General features: G+C 36.1%; 1 protein-coding gene across 1 annotated transcript in view; it reads left to right on the top strand.

Annotated features, from left to right (window-relative positions):
• fat3a (FAT atypical cadherin 3a) overlaps positions 1-26,274 on the top strand; it is a 206,365-nt gene that overhangs the window by 98,434 nt on the left and 81,657 nt on the right. The window contains exon 4 of the mRNA XM_086141306.1: positions 15,070-15,393. Within this exon, the coding sequence (XP_085997432.1) occupies positions 15,070-15,393 (324 nt within the window). The remainder of the gene's footprint in view (positions 1-15,069; positions 15,394-26,274) is intronic.

Below are 26,274 nucleotides of genomic sequence, written 5' to 3'. Positions count from 1 at the left end.
TAGCATTGGAAATGTAGCCTTCTATTCTTCACGGCGTGCGACCTCGGCCTAAAAGAAGCATAAGATGCAGGAACGGAATGATGCCCTTCTAGAAAAAACACTTCCTGGTCGCCTATTTTTATATCAGCGTGACAAACCGCTCACTTAATTTTGCTTTCTATTTATTTTATTTGTTTTTTTTATTCTCAAGCGAGTGAGGATAATGACAAGAAGTTAAGACATGAATTTATGTTCAACACTGAAATTAATATATTTCAAGCAATTTGATCACATATATTGGGATTTTTTTATTTTTAATTTCCTAATATTTCCTAATTTTCCTAATATTCCTAATATTTCTTGCATTTTTCACATTTCTCACAATGAATAATACTTACATTTTTGAATTTTTTTCGGCAATTTACTGAAAAAAGGCATTACATTTTCTTAGTAATTCCTCACTGAGATAGCATTAATCTGTAGATTAAACAAAACAATACAAACAACGCAACAGTCATTTTCAGACTGTTGAGCGCAACTGAAAATAAGCCACAACCACTAAATTTGAAAAAAAAAATTGTGCATATATAGGCAACACGTGTCCATTTTTTAACATAAGATATCAACACAAAAAGTTATAAAGAATAAACTTATAAAGAATAGAAAAATACATTATCCTACTCGGAAAAGCCATTGATCGCTATCTTCATTTTTATCCTGTATCCATTTAAAGCACTAAAGTCGTCTTCTTTTGTTCCTCAGAATTCCTCCGTCACACACTTCCTCTGTTTCTCTTTTGTTGTCGCTTTCAGTATCATCCATGTAAACCAAACATGTGTGTTCTGCGGTGTGTGTGTTTAATTTCATCGGTCTGGTGCGACGAGGCAAAATATTTGAACCTTGTTAGCCCGTAGCGGCTAATAGTCCTGAAGTTATGGTTCGTCTGCCGTTTGTAATTTGCAAAATAATCCAAAAATGTCATCGAATTGTGTATTTATTTCTTTTTTTATATATTAATTCTTCAATGTGGGACCTCATGTGTCATAAAAATCAGTAGATGGGAGATAATGAGCATTTGAGAAAGCGTGATCAGAGTTGTTAATGGAGGTGTATACATGTACACACACACACACACACACACACACATTTAGTCATGGGCAGTCATTTCCCTCGTGGTGTGTGTCTGTGGTCTCTTTGTATCTTTGTCACCCTGAGAAAACATCGGTGAAGGATCACAAGTTCTAAGTAGATCTTCAGCTGCGTAAATGAGACCCGAGGGGTGTGATTATAAACCTGGAGGTGCAGGACGTGAGTTAGACACAACACGTGCAGTGTGTGTGTGTGTGCAGTGTGTGTGTCCACTTCGCAGGAGTTCAAGTGAATTCAAAAGCGAACGTCAGTCGTGAACCGACTGTCTAATTTTGCCGCTAACAGCGCATATGGCACATGTGACCCAGGAATAATTTCAATAAATAGTCACTTCAAGGGTCGATTTTAAATGCGCTTGAAATATAATGACGGTATAAAACCTTTCAAAGAGCATTGGATGTTTGCATTTGAATATAATGAATGGGAATGCATCAAAAAACAGTCCAATTTGATGTCAGTGTGACAAAATTTAAAAAAAAAACAACATCTCCATTGAACACTGAAAGATGCAAATTTAAATTCGGAAAAATGCATATTGAGCATCAAAGAAGTATTAATGTGTAATCTGAACCATAGATAAATTATAATCAGATATACATCAGATTAGCAACAGAAATTTGTATTATTAATATCAAACATAATTAATTATAGCATCAGGGAAATACGGGACTGAGATTCGCCCGGATTTGATCATCAAAATAACATTGACAGTAAAATCCAATATCGGAAGTAAATCTAGCAATTGCAAATATATGTTATGAACATTAAATATTGTGACTTTTGGACAAAGTCTAAAGAGACAATATCAGCTTAAACAATGTTAGCATGTAAAATCATTGGGTTATTGTAAGACGACCCGAAAAGAATGTCAAATTCTCCATTAAATCAAGATAAAATCAATGTTAAAATGACAAAGTGATCCTATATTTTACATTGAAAATTTTAAATTTTCTTCTACATGCTTGCACTCAATGCAACAATATAACACACCCGACCAGGAAGAGACTGCAGAATTTCTCTTCTTCTGCCTTCCGAAGACGCGATGCAGTTTAGCCGAGAAGCACGGGCGGTCGGGGTCTTCACTAATTCATGTCCGACCTTTCCCTCCTCTCACCTGCCGACGTCCTCGTCCTCACGTTTCCTGCCAGCCTGCCGGGTTATCGCGGTAACAGCGGTCGGCTAATTGAAGGTTTTACCTGTGGGCTCGGCGGTGCTAATCCCTGCTCAGAGCTGAAGGACTAGCTGAGGACTCATTAAACCCCTTTGCAGCAGCTTAACGGGGATCTGATAGCAGCTTCTGATTCTCATTTCTCACCGACGGCTCCTTCGCAATCTGACATGGCCGACCCGCTGACCTTTTACCTCCGCGGTCAAAAGTTTTATTTGTTTTTATTTTTTGGAAACATATTGCGCATTTTGTTTATTTACCGATACATGAGGTGAGATGGACTTTTAATGCTTCAAGACAAGATCATGGACAAACTAAGCGAAAGATAAAAATACACGTTAGAGAAAAAAAAAAAAAAAGACTAATAAATTAAAAAATTACAGTCTGAAGTGTAAAAGTGTGAAGCAGGATGTAAAAAAAAAGTATAAAAAACGTATAAAGCACAATCTAAAAAAAAAAAAGTATAGAAGTATTAAGAATAATAAAAAAAAGCCTAAAAGTATGAAGCGTAATCTAAAAAAATCATAAAGGTATTAAGCATAATTTAAAAAAAATAGTACAAAAGTATAAAGCATAATCTAAAAAAAAATCTAAAAGTAAGAAGCATAATCAAATAAAGCATAAAAGTGTGAAGCATAATCTAAAAAAGAATAAAAGTATAAAGCACAATTTAAAAAAAAAGTATAAAGCATGAGCTAAAAAAAGTATAAAAGTTTAAAGCATATCTAAAAAAAAATCTAAAAGTATGAAGTATAATCAAATAAAGCATAAAAGTATGAAGCATAATCTAAAAAAAGTATAAAAGAATGAAGCATAATCTAAATGAATTATAAAAGTACAAAGCACAATTTAAAAAAAAGTATAAAGCATGAGCGAAAAAAAAGGATAAAAGTATAATCTAAAAGTAGTCTAAAAGTATGAAGCATAATTTAAAAAAGGGATAAAGCATACATTAAAAAAAGTATAAAAGTATAAAGCATAATCTACAAAAAGTCTAAAAGTAAAGAGCATGAACTAAAAAAAAAAATATTAAGGTATAAAGCATAATTTAAAAAAAAGTCTAAAAGTTAAGAGCATGAGCTAAGAAATGTATGAAAACATAAAGCATAAGGTATAAGGCAAATAAAAATACACAACCAGAACTAAACTATAATGAATAAATGAATAACTATAATGACACTATAAATGAATAAATAATAAATAAATATGATAAGAAATATTGAAATATAATATATATATATATATGTATATAAATAAATATACAAAAAATATAGATATAAATATAAAATAAAGAGTGCTCCCAGTTTGTCCTTCACCCTCCCAAACAAACAAACAAACTCTTGCTTCCAGAAAGGGGTTTTTCAAAGGCAGCAAAAAAGGTGAAATGAAAAAGTGAAACACGGTCCTAAAAAAAAAAAAAAAAAGGACCTAAAAATACAAAGAAATGTTTGACAAATGACCAAACGGATATTTTAACAATCGCAGGCCAGAATGACACTCTCCACTGGCGCTCCTTCTTTTTGAAAGAAATCCACGCATGCTTTTTTTTTTTTTTTTCCAAAAAAGTGAGCTCATGCAGCACAAATAGTGAACAGATATCTTTGGGCAGTCAGGTGTTGAAACGCGAAAAATGAAACGCGACCCTCAACCCAGAACATGTGTGTTCAGGCCGGTAAAATCTTGGTATTCTGCTTTTCATCTGTTTGACTAAATCGAGTGATAAATCATCGCGTATCAAATATCGTGGAACTATGATGTCATTGCGTGTTCGACGTTCTTTTCTTGTTTGTTCTCAAATCTTTGTAAACTCAAAACTATATTTTCAGGCAAACTTAAATGACATACAGGACTGTCTCAGAAAATTAGAATATTGTGATAAAGTTCTTTATCTTCTGTAATGCAATTACAAAAACAAAAACATTCTGGATTCATTACAAATCAACTGAAATATTGCAAGCCTTTTATTATTTTAATATTGCTGATTCTGGCTGACATCTTAAGTCATGTACTTAAAAAGTCATTTTTATTTTTTTAACTGCATTACAGAAGATAAGGAACTTCATCACAATATTCTGAGACAGTCCAATAAATGTAATTTTCTAAAGTTTAAGCAGGTCTAAAATCGATTTAAAGACAAGCCTTACTGTTGAGGAATCCACTTTTTTTTTTTTTTCATTTTATATATTATTTTCTTTTCTTTTCTTTTTTCAGCCCACAGCAAAAAAAAAAAAAAAAAAAAAAAAAAAATCTCAAATTAGATTCTCCAATCGCAGACACAGAGTGTTTTTGTGAAAGGTCAGATTTATCACGACATGAAGTGAGGAACTCAGACAGCGGCAGTTTTGTCTGAAGTTCAGACTTTATCATTTCACTCTTTCTTTATAACCGACCTTCATTCCTTCATCTGGTGACCTTTCTATTCCCTCAGCTCCTCCCAGAGAGTGTTTAGTGCCGGGGGAATTAAATGTGGAAGGGGGGGAAACGGGGGGGTCGGGTTAGATATTAAAGGGTAAAGATTTGCTGACCTGCTTTCTTTTCTTTTTTTTTTTTTTTTTTTGTCTGACAAACCAAAATCAAAATAATACATGCAGAATAATATATCTGAAAAGGTGTCACATATTGCTAAAAACAGTCGCCGTATCAGGTTGCGGCATTAAAAAAAAAAAAAAAAAAAAACATGTCAACATGCTTTAAATATGTCAAGTATTTCCCGTGTCAAATAAATGTAAATATTATCACGTTTCGTCGTTCAAAAATAACTTAACTCGCCGGCTCCTCCTGTCTGCATACCCAAGTGTCCGTGGGAAGGACGCCGAATATTCCGGGCATCTTGCACGGCGGCGTAAACGTGCACGTGAAAAGGTGAATGTACAGCAATCCAGTGCAAATCACGTCGAAGTTGCAGAGTAGTTTCCTTTTTTGTGGCTCTGTTTCTCCGCTACAAAGAATGATAGCGCGAGGAGCTCCGCTGGACGCCACAGGAGGTCTTTCCTACCTGAGGCTATCAGACTTTTTAATTCCTCTCCCTAAAAATCTTAAAATCTTAAAACCCTAAAAAAGAAAAGAAAAAAAACAAATCTCACCCACTTACTGTAAATTGTAATAATTTATCTGTATAGATGTTCAAAACTGTGCAACATTTTATAACAACTACATGTACAATATTTTTTCCTATTCATGCACTCCATATCTTTCACTTGTTTCTTAAGACACTTTAGAGTTTATTTATTCTACTGTTTTCTTCTACAATTTCTACAATTTTCTACTATTATTTATTATTGTTATATTTTTCTTGTAACTCTGGCACTCCAATTTCCTTCAGGATAAATAAAGTTATTCTTATTCTTATACTTATACTTATTGTTATTCTTATTCTTATTCTAAGACCTTAAGACACTTTATAGCCTTGACTTGTTACTTAGACACTTTATTGTTTTATTTATATTTCTTATCCCCCTCCCTTTTTTTTTTTTTTTTTACTATTTAGACAATTTTCTACTATTATTCATATAATTGTTATTTTTTCACTTGAAACTCTGGCACAACAATTTCCTTTGGGATGAATAAAGTTGTTCTTATTCTTATTCTTACATAGCTAGAGAAGACCAATTTTGTATCAAATGACTTTTTTTCCCAACAAAGTTTGGAGAAATATACCCAATATTTGATTTGTTAAGTCATTCAATCACGTATTTATGTATTTATTTTAGCCGTTTCGCAATTCATTTGTTTTCAGCTGATCGATCTTTTCGGTCTTTTCGGTCTTTTCGGTCTTTTCTTTGGACCCGACGAAGGGCTTCTCGCTAACATGAGGTCAGGACTCGGTAGTTTTCGGCAAACAAAGTCTGGCGCTGAGCAGCGTGAAAGGATTTCCAGGTTCTCTGTGGGAGAAGGTTATTAAAAGTGAGAGCTGGGATGGATGACTAGCTGGGCTAATGGTGGCCAGGAGGCTACGCCGACGGGTCAACCAGGATAGAGAGAGATCATATTCAGGGGTCGGAATACAGAATTAAATATGAAGCGTGTCACTGAAGAGAAGAAAAGAAATAGTTTGAAAGAGGTTATCGTGACCTTTGACCTTGGAAAAAGCTCCTTCTTTTGGTTCATGGTCCAAAGTGATTTTTTTATTTTTATTTTTTTCTCAAAGACCTGGACATCTTTCAACTCTGCTGTTTATTTAAAACCGAATATAAATAAATGCTGAATACAGATTTGTGGAGAAGCTTTTCATTCCCTTAAAAAGCCAGCAAATCAGAAAAAAAAAACATGGATTTTAATTGATTTACTAATTTCAAAGAAAGCCTACTTCTTTCCTTTTTTTTTTTTTTTAGCTGATCTTCACAATTTATTCATTCATTTATTAATTTATGTATTGACTCATTTTCAGCCTTCTGCCTTTCTATATAAATTTATATTCATATTTATTTTCTTTTTTAATATGGAAATAATGGAAATAATAATATAAATAATAATAATAATATAAATAATAATAATGGAAATGGCTTAATATGGAAATAAACACAAAATACAAACAAAATTAAACAATGACAAAAATAGTTTTGTTTGACGTCCTCTCATAATGATATTCCCTGTTGTTACTTTTCCGAACAGGGTTATTTATATTGTTACTGAGCTATGAATGAAGTGGTAAAATACATAAATTCTGTTTGTGATCAATTTGCATTGGAAAGCCCAGAACAAGCAGTTTTATTCGACTGCATTTTCCTTAAATACCAAAGTGGTGTTTTGCATCTTAAGCTCACGAACCTCATTTTATCCACATCGCTGCCCAGAATTTTTTTTTTTTTTTTTTTTTTTTTTTTTGGTATTGTTACCAGCTAATCCACTAAACCAAGAATGAAAATCCTAAATGGGATTTTTGACATATCTGAGTCATGAGGAGGAGAGGAAAATAATGAATAAAACACACCAGCAGCTCCGTCAAGCGGCTCGAGCTCACAGACTCGTGACGCGCTACAAACCGTTAGCTTCCTATGTTTCATGTAACAGCTGAAAAAAGCAGCGGTTGCTTTTTTATCATCATCATTTCCGAATGATTTCTATGTGACTTTGCTATTTTCTGCTGCAAATTTAGAGTAAAATGTGTATCAAAACAAATGAGGTGGATTTCACAAGGAAAGCAAAGATTCTGCAAATTGACCAAAAAAAATTGTATTTAAATGAAGCATTTTTCCGCAGCTGTATCCAAAACCAGTTAGTGTGAATATATTTTACAATTTAAAGGGCGGCGAGAATAAAGGTATTAAATATTCCTTGAATTGCACGTGCACGATTATCAAAAAAACTTTCGAAATCGCGAACCATCACATTCTAATGGCTCCTTTCTACTCGTTATTAAATAACATTTGATTTCCTTCATCATCTTTGGATCATCTTGCTTTGTCTCAAGAGTCAGTCATAGCAAAGAAGTGCATAAACACACACACACACACACACACACACACACACATCAGTGTCCGTATGCCGCAAGTGTATCATTGGGTTTAATTTGCCTCAAGCTTCTGCAGACCTGCAGAAAAGCAATAAGACAGTAAATTACGAAGGTCCTCCAATGGATTAGAACAAATGTTAATCACTTCCTTAATTAATCTTCGGCTAATTCCCAATTAAAGCTGAGACTCACTTTGTCTGGCATCGTAAAACACACTTTCCCAGATATTCCTGGCCCCGAGGACGGTTGCTCCTTCAGGGTTTTATCGCAACTTCTTATCAGTCTCATTTTAAAAATGACTTCTATCAGCAATAATAGTTTGAGGATCCTTTCCTGCTAATATCCATTTTGATTTTATATTAAGATATGCTAGTTCACACCTCATTTCTTCAGGTTAGCGCCTCAAGATTTATAGTAGCGGCAGCACATTTGAAATTAGACGTGTCAAACTAGCCTGATGTTTATTGGGAAGAGAAGGATGCTGGACGAAGCCCTGAATTTAAAAAGGGAAACATTATTTCCAGAGGCGACACATCAGCACGTCGGTTTTAATCCGAAGATTATTTTATTTACAAAACGTACCATTCGCAACTCATTTATTCTCTTTTTTACGAAAACCATTAATAACAATATGACACCGAAATTTCTTATATTAATGTTAATGTGGATGTTAAACAATAAGCTGAATCCATGTGAGGGTTTAATAATAAAGCAATATACAGACAAGGGGAGGGTTTTTTCGAGTTTTTGGATTTTCTTCTATTATTCAGGTTAGTTTCCGTGCAGAAAACAGGATCTCGCAACCTAACGGTGCAGATTTCCAGCTCGTGCTTTTCGTGACTCGCCATCAATAATGAATGGAAACAAGTGCAAACAAATGATGTCATCGTCTACATTGTATCCCTGCACGGAGGCGGCGAGATGTTCTGGCCGAAAGTCATCTCTGCAAAATATTGATCGTAACCAATAGATTTCAGGATTATTGTCCTGCTATTCATGCTGAGATGTAAGTCCTTGTAAATATAATGTTTTATCGGGTAGCTGATAATGGGGGAAACAACTTGTTTAAGAGCCGGCGAATAGACATGTTTTATATTTTGTTCCACATGTCAGTGTGAATTATTGTCAGTTCTTGCTGTACTTGATTTTTTTACATTTTTTTCCCAAACTTAAGAAGCGTCTCAGATGTAAAGTGAGACATTTTCAAGAGAAAAAACTCCACCTGCCACAAGATTTAACTACTGTTTGTTGGGTCAGTTTTACATGTATATTACAGGACTGTCTCCGAAAATTAGAAATTGTGATAAAGTTCTTTATCTTCTGTAATGCAATTACACAAACAAAAATGTCATACATTCTGGATTCATAACAAATCATTTGAAATATTGCAAGCCTTTTATTATTTTAATATTGCTGATTATGGCTTACATCTTAAGAAAACTCAAAAATACTACCTGGAAATATTAGAATATCATGAAAACTTTTTTTGTTTTTTTTTAATTGCATTACAGAAGATAAAGAACTTTATTACAATATTCTAATTTTCTAAAACAGTCCTGTAATGTTGAGCATCACGCACATATCCTGGTTTGGTACATCTTTGGAGAATGGTCACCTTGTCATTTAAATAAATTAATATAAATGTATTAATATATATTAATTAATTAACAATTTATTGATTAATAATTAATTAATCATTGATCAATTTATATATGTCAATTAATTTATATATATAAGTATATTAATATTATGATATGTACCTTGTTCACCTTTTGCAATTCTATCAGTTTATGCCCATTTTTACATTGCGGTTTTTCTTTTGTTTCACAACTAGCACTAAAATTTGATACAGATTTTATTATTTTTTTTCTATTTTCTATTCTTGATAGAAAATTATAACCCAGTAAGTCTGTCCATCTATTTTTTTTTTTTATTTTTTTTTTCTCTTTCCTTCAATTAATTGACACCTTCTAGATCAGGGACAGAAACGTATGGCGGCGTGTTTGTCGTCAGTGAAGAAGCGAGCGGAGTGTGTGTTTGGTCTCCGGCTGGCCTGTAATATTTGCAGTTAATTCCATACACCTAATGGCAGAGCAGGCTTGTCGGCTGGAGTTCAGTCTATTAAAAGTCATGTTCTTGTGAGGTGAACTGGTATTTATTTAAGTGCAGTCGAGGGCCTGGAAGAGGGCAGAAGATGAATGGATGGCAAGGCGGGGAAAACACTGCACAGGGTAATGCTGAATTAATTACAATTAACCTTGAACATCTCGCCGTCCCAAAGTACTCAGACAGTGATGCTCTCTGTGCGGTCTCGCTAAAAAGTCTAAAACACACACACACACACACACACGCTAAAGAAGGAAAAGTTTATCCACAATTTTAAGATTAAGCACGGCTCCTTGGGCCGGAGACTACCAAAGTCCTGACTGGCCGATTATCAAATAAGTATTAAAAGTTAGCGGGGTTAGTTATAAATTCTGGAAAACTTTTTTTTTATTTCAAGAATTAGATTAACCCATTTTGGAAAATTGGTATTTTGGCCTTTTTTTGAATCACCTTTTTCATTATTTTGTTAAAGAATGTGCATGAAGTCAATTGATTGCCTGCAAATCATGGAGACTTGCAATGTATAAGTAGCATAAAGAAAATCAATAATGAGACAATAAAGTTATATTGATTTTAATATTTTAATATGTTGGGTAAAGGGCGGCCTAGTGGTTCGTGGTTCACATCTCATGTAGGCAGCGCCACCTACGGCAGGATAAGCGCTAAATAACGAACAAATGAACGTCGGAAAATTAATCTCTTTGCACGTTTTCACGATTGTGTTTATATTTGTATCATCATATATCAGCACCAACATCGTCCTCATATATATTGTTTATTTACACGCAAAACAAGCCCTGCTTTACAACCAGTAACATTTATTAAAAAAAAATCAAAATAATGACACCTCAGTAAGCAGATTCTTCAGATTTCTCTCCAATAATTTAAATCAGTGTGTGACTCTTTGCAAAGCAAACACTGCATTTATAACACACATGTTTTTTTTATGGCAGGTGGTAAAACTGCTGCTCTCCAGCGTGCATCACTCAGGATCCAACAGGAACCTGTAGCCAGTTGCTTAAATATCTTATGAGCTTTTCTACCAAGGCAGGAGAGCAAATGGAGTGCCTAAGAGCCTTACACTTGCATGCCAACGATCCCCCGTGTGTGTGTGTGTGTGTGTGTGTGTGTGTGTTTTTGGCATCAGGCCTCTGTGCTGATCAGAAAACTGAGGGAGGATTTCACATGAGCTCGAGTTCCTTCTGAAGAAATAATAAATCACTCAGAAAATGCATCACCTAGATATTACTGATAAAGAACACAGGGCTGTAAGTCAAACACACACACACACACACACACACTCATGTTGGATTTACTTTTACTTACAGATGACAATGAAAAGGTTTTATGAAAGTTTCTACAAACATTATAGGATTGGATCACGCAACGAGCATTTAGTATGTAGTTTCGATTACAGACATACACACAAGCATGCTCATGCACGCTCACACACACACACACACACGTGCACGCACCGTGCTTCACTGAGTATGCCTGCGGTCAGCCTGAGTGTTTACTAACCCCGTCTGTGTTTAGACTAAAGGAATAAAGTGCTTTATTAACACGGGGTGGCCTGTTTAGAGTTCATTGCACTGAGTGATGGCAGACATTGTGGTTTCAAACATGTGCTGAAATAATTCGTTGTAATTCAACCCTCGGAAAACACACGACAAATGGAGACCTCCAGCTGTGCACCATTTTTTTTTTTCTTTTTTTTTTTTTTTTTCTCAAGACCGCAAAGAAAGTTATATGCCTGTAAAGACAATATAGAACAGTTATTTTTTTTCTGCTTTGTCAATAACATTAAATGGGTAATATGTCAATAATCCAGCCATTCAATCAAATTTTCACCAACCCTCCGAAGGTCCTGGCGTCGTATTTTCATGACGGCAGGCCGGCGAGTTCAAACCCCCGGATTCCTCTCAACATTTTCTGCCCTTTTTTTGTTTAACGCGTGCAGGGTGCATGAAATACGAGCATTCCTGGTGAACATCTTTATCCGCGGTAAAACGTTCCTACATGTGATGAACATTTGTGGCCCATTAAAATATCCATCCGTGAACTTTGACAGACCTCGTGTTTGGACCCGTTTATAGTCCTGATAGCGAGAAATAAGAACCAATTTGTGAAAGTTCCCGGATAAATAAGCAATGAGGAACAATGACAGCACACTTTTCTGGTTCTAGTTGGAATCAGCTAAAGCGCTGACTACCTACTAACTAGTTCTATCACTGACATGTTTTAATTTGTTCTACTGCGTGTCAGTTTGTCCAACGTTAGCATGTATCATATCGAATTCAACAAACCTTCTCGAGCTGTAGATCTGCTGGGGATGAACTCAACCGTGCTTCATTGTTTTTTTTTTTTTTTGTTTTTTTTTTTGTTTTTTTTTTTGCACCATCTGTTTCATGGATCATTAAGCCCTTAAATTCATGTTAAGAGAACAGACGTCTAATCATTTATGTTTTAAATAAGGTAGTTTCATCCTCTGGCTGTTTATTATAAAAAAAAAAAAGATCAACTCCCGTTTCATTTCCAAATAATCCACATTTAGCTTTTTCTATGATGCTTGTCTGCCACGATGCTTTTGGAGTCATTACTAAAATATAACTTTGTGTGCTTTTGTCTGAAGCTCTCCAGCAGCTGTTCCTAATTTTCAAGCCGGTAAACCGCAAGGATCCGTATTAAGACCCACTCTGTTTAACCCACGCTTGAATAAAATGCCCCTTTTTAGCTCTAAAATGGAGATTCAGTTGTACTGCCGTGATTCATGCGTAATAAAGTTATCTCAAAATCCCCCCTCACGGAAAAAATGACTCTCAAAGTCTGCAAAATTACAGGTAAACATCATTTTTTTAAGATGGTATTGAGAGCGTGTAATTGTGACTCAGTAAAGGGTGTTGTTTTTGCTACATTTAAATTTTAAATTTAAATAATTACAGGACTAAGTGTTACAAATTGAGGGAACCTCGTCTCTCGATTCAATGAACAGCATTTTTTTTTTTTTTTTTTTTTCTGGAGGCTAAAAAATGCTGAGTCACTCAGGATTTCTCCTCCATTTGTTTTTTATCATCCATGTATTTCAAAACTAGCCACAGTTATTATGCACAATAACAGTCAAACCCTGCCAGTGTAAAAACAAAAAAAAAAAAAAAAGAAAAAAACAATTGTTTTGACGCTGTGTTGCTGTTTTGCGGTTGCAAGTAAAAACATTCTCGGTCAAAACTGGATGAACGTACACATTTTTGTCCTCAATTTTTCTTCTTTTTTTTATGTTTAACGAGAAGATATGATTCTTACAAATCAACAAAACAAAACCGCCAAAAAATAATAACGATGCTATTATTAACTACATGAACACTCGGATGACTGGATTTCACGTTCAGGTTATCTAGAAATATTTCCTTTAAATTAAAATAAAAAAGAAATCAAAAAAAAGAAGGCTTTTTATTTAAGTAAATCATTAAAGTTCCAACGCGTTTATCCATAACAGGAATTTACTCGCTGAATTTTGATGACGTGATCGGACTGTACAAACCAACATTTATAATAAACCTTTATTTGTAACTTATCGATTAACCCCCCCCGTGACGGATCCTGCCCGTGACTTCTCGTCCGACTCGTCGAACCCCGTGTTCTCCAGGCCACGAGCGGAGAACACGGAGTGTGTCGGGAGTGTGTGAGTGACTGCACATCCTTCAGGGCTGCGCTGATCACCAGCGCTGCCTTGAAGATGAGTGACTCTGACAGACAGAGGTTTGACGGAGGGAAGTGCCAGAATCCACAGAAGCGAAGGAGGGGCCGGAACGCCGAGGTCGAGGCGCAATTATTCTTCTTTTTAAAGCGGAGTGGCGTTCTCCTCTGGAGGGATGCGTCACCGAATTTTTCTCCGGGTTGTTTGTCTTGAAGCAGATTGCGAAGTGTAAATGATGTGAGTCACCGGGACTCTCTGGTGGCTCATGATTGGATCGGCCTTCGGGTGCAGAGACAGTTTTTGCAGGTGAAGAGTAACTGGGATTTCATGGGTGAGAGTTTTAGATTTTGTAGTGTTTTGTTGTGACGTCGCTACCTTTCCATTTGGCTGAAATACAAAATCCCAGCAGTTTATGGAGCATCAGAAACAATAATGGGCTGCATTCGATTTATTTGCTTATTTCTGCCTCTAACCTTTATACTTGTGACACAAAGTCCAATAATGAATATTTTGCAGTGCAAATAATGCGGACATAGTTTTCCTGCATTATCATTTACTTAACTTCCTGAAATAACAAAATAAATATTTTTGACGTAACTAATTACAATATCAGTTTTTGTTTGTTTGTTTGTTTGTTTTGTAAAATGGCAAGTTAGCTGACTTTTAGCCATCACCTCATTTGTTTGTCATATGAAATAATATCCAAATCATTAACCAGAAAAAAATGTAGAGATTAGCAAATAAAAAAACAAAACATCAATATATAAGTTTTTTTTTTTTTTTTTTCCAATTAGAATATTTTACTTTATTTGTTTTTTCTTCTTCACAATTTGACAAAAAAAAAAAAAAAATGAATCTACTCGGTCACCTTATGTTTTATTATTTATTTATTTATTTTTAATTTTATCTTATTATGTATCAATTAATTATTAATAAATATTAATATTTATTATAATTTATTATTTATTAATGCCAAATAAATGATGGGTATAATATTTGTTTCCTTGTAACCCATGTAAGAACTACGGATATTAACATTTTTATACTGGATTCGAGTTAGTATGTAAATCCAATGAACTGATCTGATATGCAAGTGTTTATATCGGACCATGTTTAGTGATACTGAGATTTGAGTGAAATGTATATTAAACATGTATTGCATGAAAAGAAAATACTATACTATAGACAACACAATGTAACTCCAAGTCAGTTACACTTGTGTGAAATCAAACTGTCCACTTAGGAAGCAACACTTCATCATTTTAACTTGTTTTATGGTCATTACATCCAAGTTGTCGTGTGTTTTTCCTCTTTTATTTTGAGTAAAATCCAAATCCAGACCTCCATGGGTTCATACATTTGATTTCCATTGATTATTTCGGTGTGATTTTAATGTCAGCACGTGCAACTATGTAAAGAGCAAAGTGTTAAACAGATATATTTCATTCACTCAGATCTAGGATGTGTTATTTTAGTGTTCCTTACAAGTAAATCCATATTTTCTTGGTCCTCCTCCACCAGGTATCATCTACACAACGGACATGTTGGACCGCGAGACCAAGGACTCCTATTGGCTAACGGTGTATGCCAGCGATCACGGCGTGGTTCCCCAGTTTGCCACAATCGAGGTGTTCATCCAAGTTGAAGATGTGAACGACAACGCGCCGCTGACCTCCGAGCCCCTGTACCAAACTTCCATCGCGGAGAATTCCCCACGCGACGTCTCAATAATCCAGATCCAAGCGCAGGATCCCGACGCCACCCTGCCCTCCGCCACCGACAGGCTCAGTTACAGAATCATCAGCGGGAATCCTCAGAACTTCTTCACCATCAACTCTCGAACAGGTAGGAAATAATCTTCGGATTTGGGTTTGTACCGTATTTTCCAGACTTTTGAGCCGCACCGGCTAAAAATGAACAAATAAATCTATATAGGCTGCATTTGCTGCATGTTTTAACATGAGATATTTACACAGAAACTGATTTTTTTTTTTTTTTTTTTTTTCATAATTAGATACATACCGGTAACATCCGCAAATATATATTGGATTTTTTTTTTTTTTTTTTTTTTGTAATTGAATACATACCGGTAACATCCACAGATATGTATTGGATTTATTTTTTATTTTTTATTTATTTATTTTTTTTCATAATCAAATACATACCGGTAACATCCACAAATATGTATTGGATTTTTTTTTTTTTTTTTCATGATTAAATACATACCGGTAACATCCACAGATATGTATTGGATTTTTTTTTTTTTTTTCGTAATTAAATACATACCGGTAACATCCACAAATATGTATTGGAATTTTTTTTTTTTTTTCTTTTTTCCAAACAGGGCCTGTAACACGGCTGATGAAAAAAAATATCAATAAATAACACAAGGAAAAGTCCATCCATCCATTTTCTATCCTGGCTGATCGCTATCTCGGTATTCCTCCTGAGCACTAAAACCATTTAGGTCGTCTTTTTCCAGCGTCGGAATCGAACAGCGGCGGAAAACTTGACCACATTTTCACAATCTGCTTTTCTTTTTTTCTTTTTTGAAACCTCTGTAAGCTTTTGTCGCCTTTTTTTTGCGTTCCGTCTCCGACGTCTCACCATCCATTCACAGATGCAAACGCCTTCAACTTAAAATATGCATCAAATGCATTTCTTCATGTGTTTTCCATGACGGGGGTGTGAATGAAGCGCTATTTAATTGGTCCGTTGGTGTGACGAAGCTAAATGTTTTGGCGCCGTGTCGAGAAAATACAGCAGAATACACCAGATTATTGTTGCTGAACAGGTTGCATTGACTACATCTGTGAGCAAAAACAGAATATGTTGGTTGAAGGTGTGTGTGTGTGTGTGTGTCAGAGAGATATTTTCAAACTGCACCTCTAGCATCATGCTGTTCCCCCAGGAACCTCCAGAACAGCATCAGACATCCCTGTTGTTTCTTGAATTTCAAAAGCTTCTCTGACTTCAATAGAAGCGACGAATCTCATTCCGTTGATGTCATTTCCTGTCGGTATCCACCTTCACACGCGACACGTACACGAGAACACACAACATATGGCTGAAACTTCCTTTTTATTGACAGCAGGAAGGAAGTAGGAGGTTCACGCGGTTTAATGGACGGTTAGGCTCAGGTGGTGCGAGCAGATGTCTCCGAATCCGACGCTCCCGGTTCGATTCCCGAGGTTCTCCCGGTCTGACGAAACGTCGTCCCGCTAGAAACCGATGAGCTAAATGCTATCATCGATTTCCCTGATTTGATGCTGGATTTGTAAGTAAATGTGACAAAATATAGCGCTTTCTTCTCTTTCTTCCTCCTCTGAAAATAGAGTGATATTTGATGTTAGACATGGAAGGAAGGGGATCCAAAGAGAGCCATCTCTTCCAAAGCTGCAAGCGAGGAGGCACATCTGTGGTGCAGAAACTTCTCCGCCTCCTAAAAGGATGTTTAAGATCGCACGTTTGATCCGTGAACGGGAGACACTCACGATTCTGGCTGCCGTTGCCATCATTTGAAACGTAGTTTGTTCAGTTAATGTTTCCCAAGTTGACTGAAAAGCAAAGGATCTTCACCATTTTTATTATTTTTCCAAAATATTTTTCACCTTTTTTTTGGACATCACTTATTAATCACGATGCAAATTGCGGTCTTCTTTCTTTTTGTAACAGCATTCGTTTTGTGACAGCGCAACTCGATATTAATTCAATGAAAAATAGAAGGACGTTAGCATGTGATTTACCGCATTTTTAAATCCTGCAAATAGAATGATGTACAGTGATCCCTCGCTATAACGCGGTTTACTTTTCACGCTTTCGCTACTTCAGGGATTTGCATGGTGCATTGTGTTCTGCATTCTGATTGGCTAAAAAGTCACCCCGCTTCTTCTCTACCTGTGCGTCAATAGCGTCGCAGTTTAATATGTACACGTACGTAAAACAGCTTGCCAAATTTACATGACGTACGTGCAAATTCTCCTGCAATTTCCAGTTTCTCTAAAACCCATAATGTTGACAAAACGCTCTGGAGCGACAAAAGCACCCAAAAGGCAGCGGAAGATGCTATTTATCGCAGATAAAGTTAAACTTCTGGACATGCTAAGGGAAGGTAAAAGCTATGCGGCTGTAGGTCGGCATTATGGAATGAATGAATCTTCTGTTCCATAAAGAAGGAAGAAAAAAAAACATAAGGACGACAGCAGCAATGTATAATAGAGTATTTAATTGTATAATAATTTTAAAGAAAAATAAATGTTTCTACTTCATGGATTTTGCCTATCACGGGTTCTTTTTGGAGCGTAACCCCCGTGAAAAAAAAGGGTTTACTGTAATGATTCTTATGGAAGTGCGTGTATAAAATGTAATATAGGTAGTAATTCAAAGGTATGTGACCCAGCTGTACTTTTTTAATTTAAAAGAACGATACATTTGAATGATGTGAATTTGTGGGCGAGTGGCATCATTACCCGTCACCAGATAACGTTAACATATTTTTTAAACTCTTCTCATGATTTACACTGAAGCGGTGTGTTCGTACGTCTTTTATGAGTTCGCTTTTCACTCCAGTTGATCCAGAAAGACTTACAATATCTCACTATAGTTTCACTTTAGATTTATTTCCTGATGCAAAAACATGACATGTTTGGCTGCTTCATTAAAACCATGGTTATATTCTGAATTCATAAATCAGGGTTTGTGGGTGAAACACCAGAAACATTGCTCTTTCTGCACATCGACCAATATCTTCTAATGTACCCACAACTAGTCCTTTGTAAGCTACATAAGAATAAGAACAACTTTATTTATCCCGAAGGAAATTGTTGTGCCAGATTTTCAAGTAAAACATAACAATGATAAATAATAATAGGAAATTGTATAAACAGTAAAAAAAAAAAAAATGTGTTGTGTCAGAACTGCAGTGGTAGACAAGCTTTTTTGAGATTTTAAAACCAGCAGAGTGAAAGGATGAGCCTCGTTTACAGCACATTTGGAATACAGAAGCGATTTTCACTTTTTTTGGTTTGAAATAGCTTTTGATTGAAAGTTTTACCGATATTTCTCAGATCTCAGATGCCAACACAAACTGACGAAGCCGTAAAGGCGAAGTAGACTTTACTTGCTGAACCGTAATATGACGTCGGAGTTAATGCTAAAGAACATGCTAAGAACTTCTTCTTTTCCTTTCGGCTTTTCCCTGGAGGAGTCGCCGCTGCCAATCAACCTCCTCCGTCTGACCCCATTCTCTGTATCCTCTTCTCTCGCGCCGAATATCTCCGTATCCTCTCTCGCCACGTCCATAAATCTTCTCTTTGGTCTCGCTTTGGTCGTCTGCACACGACCGAACCGTCTCTGACTTTATCTTTAAAAACATCTAACATGTGCTTTCCCTCCTGAGAGCATTTATCTTTGTTGTCGTCGTCGTCCACAGTTAGTGTCCTGATTTTCAAACGTGATAAAGAGGATCAGAAATCAAGATTAAAATCTGAAAAGAGAATTGTGATGGAAAAATAAAATAAATAAATAATATATATATATATATATATTTTTATTTTTTTTATTTTTATTTTTTTATTTTCATTGACTCATTGACTCTCATTGACTGTCTTTGCTATAGATGACACAATGCATTTTGCAGAATAAGAGCTGGTACTGCATTAAAATGGGAATATGAGGGGAATTTTACTAATTTGCAAGATTGTCATATAAACAATTTCCAGTTCTGTCATGCTCTGTATATTCATGTGACATTTGAACGGTGAAACAGAGGAATACAGAAGAATCTAGGAAGACAGGAAGGGAATACAGAGGAAGGATGACAGTAATGGAAGTGGAATACTTGATACACTGGGAACATAAATCTAATACTAGTGTGTGTTGATTACCATATAGATATGTTTGCAGCTCCCCATGTCATGAATGAGCAGCTTCCACAAAACCGTCTTAGACTGAGGAGACAGTAGAGGATTAATAAGGTCAATCCTATGAAGTAATGCACTATTGCATCAAATCTCATTGTCCACAAGCCACTATACATAATAATTGCTGGATATCAGTATTGCTTTCCTATTTTCTTGTTTCAGGGGAAAAAAAAAAAAAAAAAAAAAATTAAATAAAATAAAAATAAATAAATAAAAAAATAAAGTAAAATTAAATTAAATTAAATTAAATGTGTTGGTTCTAACTTATATTTGCCTTTTATTTATACTTATTAATTCATTTATTTGTTTCCCTTTTCCCCCTCACAGACTAAATGGCTTGCACACTGTGCTTCTCAAGCAGATTCAACCCGAGACAGAAAACTTAAGTCACTCACTTTGTATCGTTGGAAAAGTTCCCAGCTGTTGAAAAGGAGTTAATCTGTGGATTTATAAATGAGAAGATGGCAGGGCATAAAATAATGCACGACCCAGAATACTCATCACAGAAAAAAAAAAGAAAAAAAATTCCCATTAATGAGCCAAAGCTCACTGAGCTGCCCTGCAGCCTCACTGCTATTAGATGACCCTGCTTTATTATTAATGACTTTTTTCAAGTAATTATAATTTAATGCAAAAACTTTGGGTCAGCTAATGTAGAAGCCATCCAGCCAAAATGTATTTTAAATATTCAGTTGCTGCAATAATCATTAATGAAGGCAAAATTCTCAACATATATTTTTTTTTATCAACATAACATTGGATCAACCTTGAAAGGGCCCGAATAACTACATTTTAAAAATAACAACACAATGCTCAATTGATTTTCAGCTGTAAATACGAAGCTTTTGTTCTAAGAAAGAGGAAAAAAAGAAAGATTATGTTTTTTTTTTCTTCATCTTCTGCTTGGGCTTTGCATCTTCTTTGACTGTTCCATCGTTATTAAGCTCTTTTCGTTTTAATTTTACCATTTTCTGCATCGAAGCCAGCTGCAAATGGATGAAAATGATTAGTCACACCTGATGGACTTTAGCTGATATTGGTCAATTACACAATTCATTTTAACCAAAATTACATATGATGGTAGTTTGAACTACACGCAAATAACATTAATGCTTTTTAAATGAAAAATGAAAACACTCCATCACATATGAACTCACAGATTCCAGTTCATAATTCCATAAACCTATGAATGTGTGATAATGACTGTTACCGTGGCGTCCTAATCAGGAACCATTAAGAGATAATAGCAGGTTTTTCAAGCTAATCTCAGTAGTAAATTTGGCAGTTTTTGGCATCACGAGTCATGTTGCGAAGCTGCCGAATGATAACGATAATATCTTTTATCCGTGTGGTTAAAACATCATCGATAAAACCACCTGCACCCGAATATTTACATTTTGTAGACGTGGCTGTAAGCTATAAGTCCACTCAGTGCACAATCCTGGTTATTACATGTCATTTCTCAGCCAGTGACCTTGGAAACGTTGCATTACTGCAATTATTTCCACCTGTTCTTTTCACCCCTTAAGATGTGTTTCCAATGACCTTCTGCATAATCATTAAAATCCGCCATGCTGTTTCAGCGCAATCCGTCAAGATCGTCCGGGATGCCGAAGCAAGATCTTGAATAAAGTAGTGCATTTTACAACTGTGATGAAAGTTGATTTTAAAGTATTTCATCATATTTACAAGCCCTTAAATGGCATGACACTTAATAAACATCTGAGGTAGTTACTGGCTATGACCTGGTAAGAACCTTTAGGTCATCAAACATATGGTTAGTGACCGATTCCAGACTTCCAGACTGGTTCCAGAATCTAAATCAGATGTACTTTGTCACTCTTGCATTGTCCTAATAAAAATACAGGAAATAACTGCAACGTTTAAACACGGTTGCCGTGTAATGCATTTGACTTTTATGGCAGGTACCAGGTTTATCACCGCCACCCAGTGAAAGGCAATTACTGTCGCTGAAACACTGTTTATATTTATACTTTATACGGATTTACACTAAAGTTATACTTTATATTTCCATTTTTTTTTTTTTTTTTGATTTTCAGAATGCATTGTTGGGGTTTCAAATGCAACACTGCTCTTTTTAAGATACTCTTTACCTCAGTGGAATATAGATATATGTGAAGTTGGGTTCTGGGACATGATACATATGGAGCAAGGCATAGAATCTGCTGATGATCTGGAAAAACGCGGATGTTTTGAAACCCCACGTCTGAGATGAGAGCAAAACAACTTACGGCTTAGTGGGAAATGATGCAATTAGAGATCGATGAGTGCGTCACCCGTGGTACTAAGACGCCATCGCAAATTGGCGCCAGGACAACAGGTCAGTGAAGGGACGGTATCTTCATCCCCGGGACGAGATTGGATACCGAAAGCCCAAAGGAGGAAAGAAAACACCAGAGAAAACAAATCACAGAATCCGAGGGGACGACATCTACCTTGTTACCGACTCCATGAGACAAAGCATAAGATGAGTCTCTACTGGAGGACATTGATGACTATCTCCTCCGAAACCATCACAAAGACCAATCAACAAGAAGAGAGACTAGTTGCTAGCGGAGCTACATAAAGACGTAGCACCAATGCAGAATTGCTTCCATTGAACCCAAACCCAAGTAGCCTTGCACAACAGAAACCACTGGAAGTGCCCGCTGCTCACGTCCAAGAAAGTCCAAGACGAAGAGCTGAAGGAACTCCACCAAAGGCCCGTAGTTAGCGTGTGTCCTGCTAACAAGAAACTGAGAAAACGGTCTAAGTACAACACGGAAGCTTCCGTCGGACATCGATACGTGATCAATACGTGAGCATACGTCAACAGTGAGACCGGGAGACTCAAATACCAGCTAATGGTTGACAAGGGAATCACCCAGGACTGCAAGAGCAGAAGAACCAACCTGGATGGACCGTAAACATGGAGCCTCCATGGAGAACTATGGTTGAGCAAAAAGGAGACGATATGAAAGCAGAATTTTGCCGTCCTACGTTAATGGATTTAAAGAACGGCTGGCCATTGCAACCATATTCACAAATCCTCTTTGGACTTCAGTGAAATGTCCGATCGGAAAACTTTATTGAAGGGTTAGATTTCAGCGATGGAGAAAATCAGCCGCGTCAAAATAATCGTTCTGTCATAAAAGGCTGAGGTATTTCATGGAATCTGTCTCTGAAGACATTTTAGTAAGACATAAACCCAACCGTTCCCTAATCCGTCTTGATTATTCGTCAACAACAGATGGTTTATTTCGTCCATTTACCTCATTTGCATGCAGTTGGCAAAGTTCATCTGTAGACTTACAGTATGAACATGTTTAAGTCTCCAAAACACCCAAATCCTGTGTTGCAGACACAGGAAAATCAGCAAAACAGTGGGTATCTACCTTTACCTATTTTTATCTCTCTCCTTTATTGCAAATTATATTAAGAAAAAAAAAAAAAAAGTTGTGATGTACAGCTGCAACCTCTTTTGATCCGCGCACCAAAATTTGCACTCGGTAATATCAACATGACGATACAACATAATGCAAGAATTGCCTCGACAACAACCTCCTATTTATATTTATCTAGTTTTATGCCAAACCAATTGTACCCAAGACTAATAGCAATGCAACCCATTTCATTTGTGTAAATGATCCTCCGCTGAAAGTCACATCCGAGCTGCGGCGCGTCTACCGCTGAAATATCAGCGCTCTTTGCGGTCTCTATCGTACCGCAGAGAAATGAGGTTACGGGAAAAGAGAAAGAAAGATGTCATGAAAGGAAAGAACAGACAGATGGACAGAGAAAACAAACACAAGTGTAAATGAGAGAGGAAGAGCGCTGCAGGCTTATGGGTAAACTGCAGTCCCTCATCAATGTCTCATGACTACACATCAAATATTCAACATCCGTCACAGAGACGTGCGTTCGGGGGTTGGGGGTGGATAGTGCACGAGAGGATGACAGCCAAGGAGAAAGCAATTTGGATAAATCTCTTTAATAAAGAAGGGGTCGCTCCAGACGTGCGGCTGGAGTTTCGTCAAGCAAAAACGTAAATATAGCATCAACCGAATAGATCTCGCCGCCGCCAACCTGATCGACACGGCGGGGTCTTGTAACTTGTGTACGTGCACGTGCGCTCGTGTGTCTTTGGCGACACACGTGCGCAGAGGTCGGGGGCCGTGGGTGAAAAAGGGGGGGGAGGGGGGGGGGGGGCGTCCTCAGACACCGCTGCAGCTGCTGCTGTATCTTCCGGCATCCACGCTCCTCCCGCTTGGTCCCACACAGATAACACACACACACACACACGTTGCATATACATGCACACACACCGCTAAGACATCGTTATCCATTATTCACGTTAGCTTGTTATAGCCGTGTTGCACGATTTGACGCGCACGCTGTTATCATCACCCTGCTGCACATCTTTAATGAGCAAACCTTGTGAGCCCCGAAATATCATAATTGTTGATGATGCCATGGTGGGGTAAGAAAAGATACTCTAAATTTATCCCTTCAACACATTCACTCTCCACGCGGACGGAAAAAAAAAACAAAAAAAAAAAAAAACGAGGTTCGGTTACATAAATATAAACTCGGTTGAAGAGCTGCCAAATGTTCTGGGTTAGTTGGCAGATAAAAATTGTGACTGAAATATTCTATTATTTGATGGTCTGACCCAGTCTGTGCCTTTTTTTTCTTTGGGATTCAATGTTAAATCAGGCTAGTTGCATTGAAATACTGTAAAATGATATATTCTCAAGAAAAATATGTCACATGAATCCGTCACATCTATAAAAGCAGGACACGCAAACACAATTTTGCAAGAAATGTTGCTTTTACCTCCGACTTTTCCACAGTATGAACCTATAAAATTCATAATTATGTGTTGTCCAATCCAATAAGACATTTCAAAACAGATTTATTTAAATACAAATGATTGGAAACACCTCAACATCAATATCTATCTTCTCAGTTAGATTGATCTTAAATGCGCTTTCAGAGGTCGTGAGAAAAAAATCTGTCGGTTCAGCTCGGAGGTTAAAAATATCCAAAATATACGCGCTGCTCCAAAAAAAAAAATAAAGGGAACACTAAAATAATACATCCTAAATCTGAATGAATGAAATATTCTTGTGAAATTGACAAAGTTGAATGTGCTGACAACAAAATCACACCAAAACTGATCAATGGAAATGAAATGTGTGCTCAAAAAAAAAAAAGATGATTTATTTTACATATAACACAAAACACTTATTCTCGCATGCATGATGTTTTGAGCAAAAAAATAGACCCCCTTCTCAGATGCTTACCGGAAAAATATATTAAAAAATACAGACAGAATGACAATGTTGTAATGCTAAAATATTAAAAAGATAGTGTATATCAAACAAGAGGTGCAAAAAAAAAAAAAAAAAAAAAAAAAATGAATAACAAAAAAAAAATCATCTTTTCCTTTCGGAGCACATTTTCGGTGTGTGGATTTTTGTGCAGATGTGCATGTTTTTCTTTTTTAATTCATAAAGACACCAGAACAAGAAATATGGGTGGAATAAGTGAATTGTCAGATTCCCTAAAAAGTATATATTACAGTTTGCACCACATTTATGGCGACTGGCACTTTAAGATTAATTAACAAAAATTACATGCGGTTTTAGAACCCCTGGTACACATGTAGAGCTTGCATTTTAATATTTTTGTTTATTTTTTGAACCCCCAACCGTCAAACACCGAACCGTCAACCAAAGGCAAAGAGGAAAAACCCAAAATACACCATATTGTAGCTTTTATTGTGTTTATTGTGAAATCCCTGAATGCTTCTTTGCCGGGGCAGTCAACTGTTGAGTGATTTCTCGGTTTTTCATTTCATCTCCTTGCCTTCCATCTTTCTTCATGTTTTATTAAAGGGACAAACTATTTTTTTTGATTTATGCCCCAATTTGCTTCAGCAACACAAAGATGTTTTGTTCTCTGTGGACTTTTGAAAAGATTCAGAAGTCGACAGCTAATGTGCACCTCGTTTGTTAACATAGCGGATGAGTATATACTGACTTTTGAGAACCACCGAGAAACTCTTCTCTTGTTAGTGAAGGAAATTAAAAATAATTTTCCTTTTCAAAGGAATAAGAAAGTACTTAATACAAGGTTTTATCACAAAACTTGTGAAAGATTATAATTATAATTAATCATTATAACAACATCTGGATCCCAGTCATCGACTTTACAGAAATCGGGCCGTCTCACAAAACACGTTTCTTAATTCTACTTCCTTAATGCATCATTGTGCATCGTTTAATTATTGAATGTATAAAGAAATTACTTTTTTTATGACAACAGGTCTAAAACTGTAGACCGCCCTCTTAAGTTTGCCTGAATGTTAACAAGAATGCTAACTGCTTGTGTTACAACGTGCTAAGAATGACTGCGCTACCGTTAACTATAACTCACCCCCGCAATTTATAATAATTCAGTTTGAAATATATTCATATAAAATATATAGCTTCCCACTGACACCTCGAACTGTTACGAGAGATATGCATTGCGGAATAAGAAGGAAGATTGCAACAACATACGGGCTCTATAAAAAACATGCAATGTAGCGTGTTTCTATCTCCACCGGAACAGTGTTTTAGATTATTTTAATTATTATACATATGAATAATGGAGATGGAAATGCACAATGGAAGTGAATAATACTGAGCTGCAGCACCCACAGGAGAGGGAAAGCAAAAGGAACTTCAGTGGGATCAGAAGCATTAAAATAGAAAATGTCCATTTAAAAATCTCATTATTAGCCCAATATTTTATTTAA

The sequence above is a fragment of the Fistularia commersonii genome, chromosome 3, assembly GCF_037954325.1.
Source record: "Fistularia commersonii isolate RoL2024-O1a breed Wild chromosome 3, RoL_Fcom_v1.0, whole genome shotgun sequence".
Classification (NCBI taxonomy): domain Eukaryota; kingdom Metazoa; phylum Chordata; class Actinopteri; order Syngnathiformes; family Fistulariidae; genus Fistularia; species Fistularia commersonii.
This window is presented reverse-complemented; position numbering and strand designations above follow the sequence as displayed.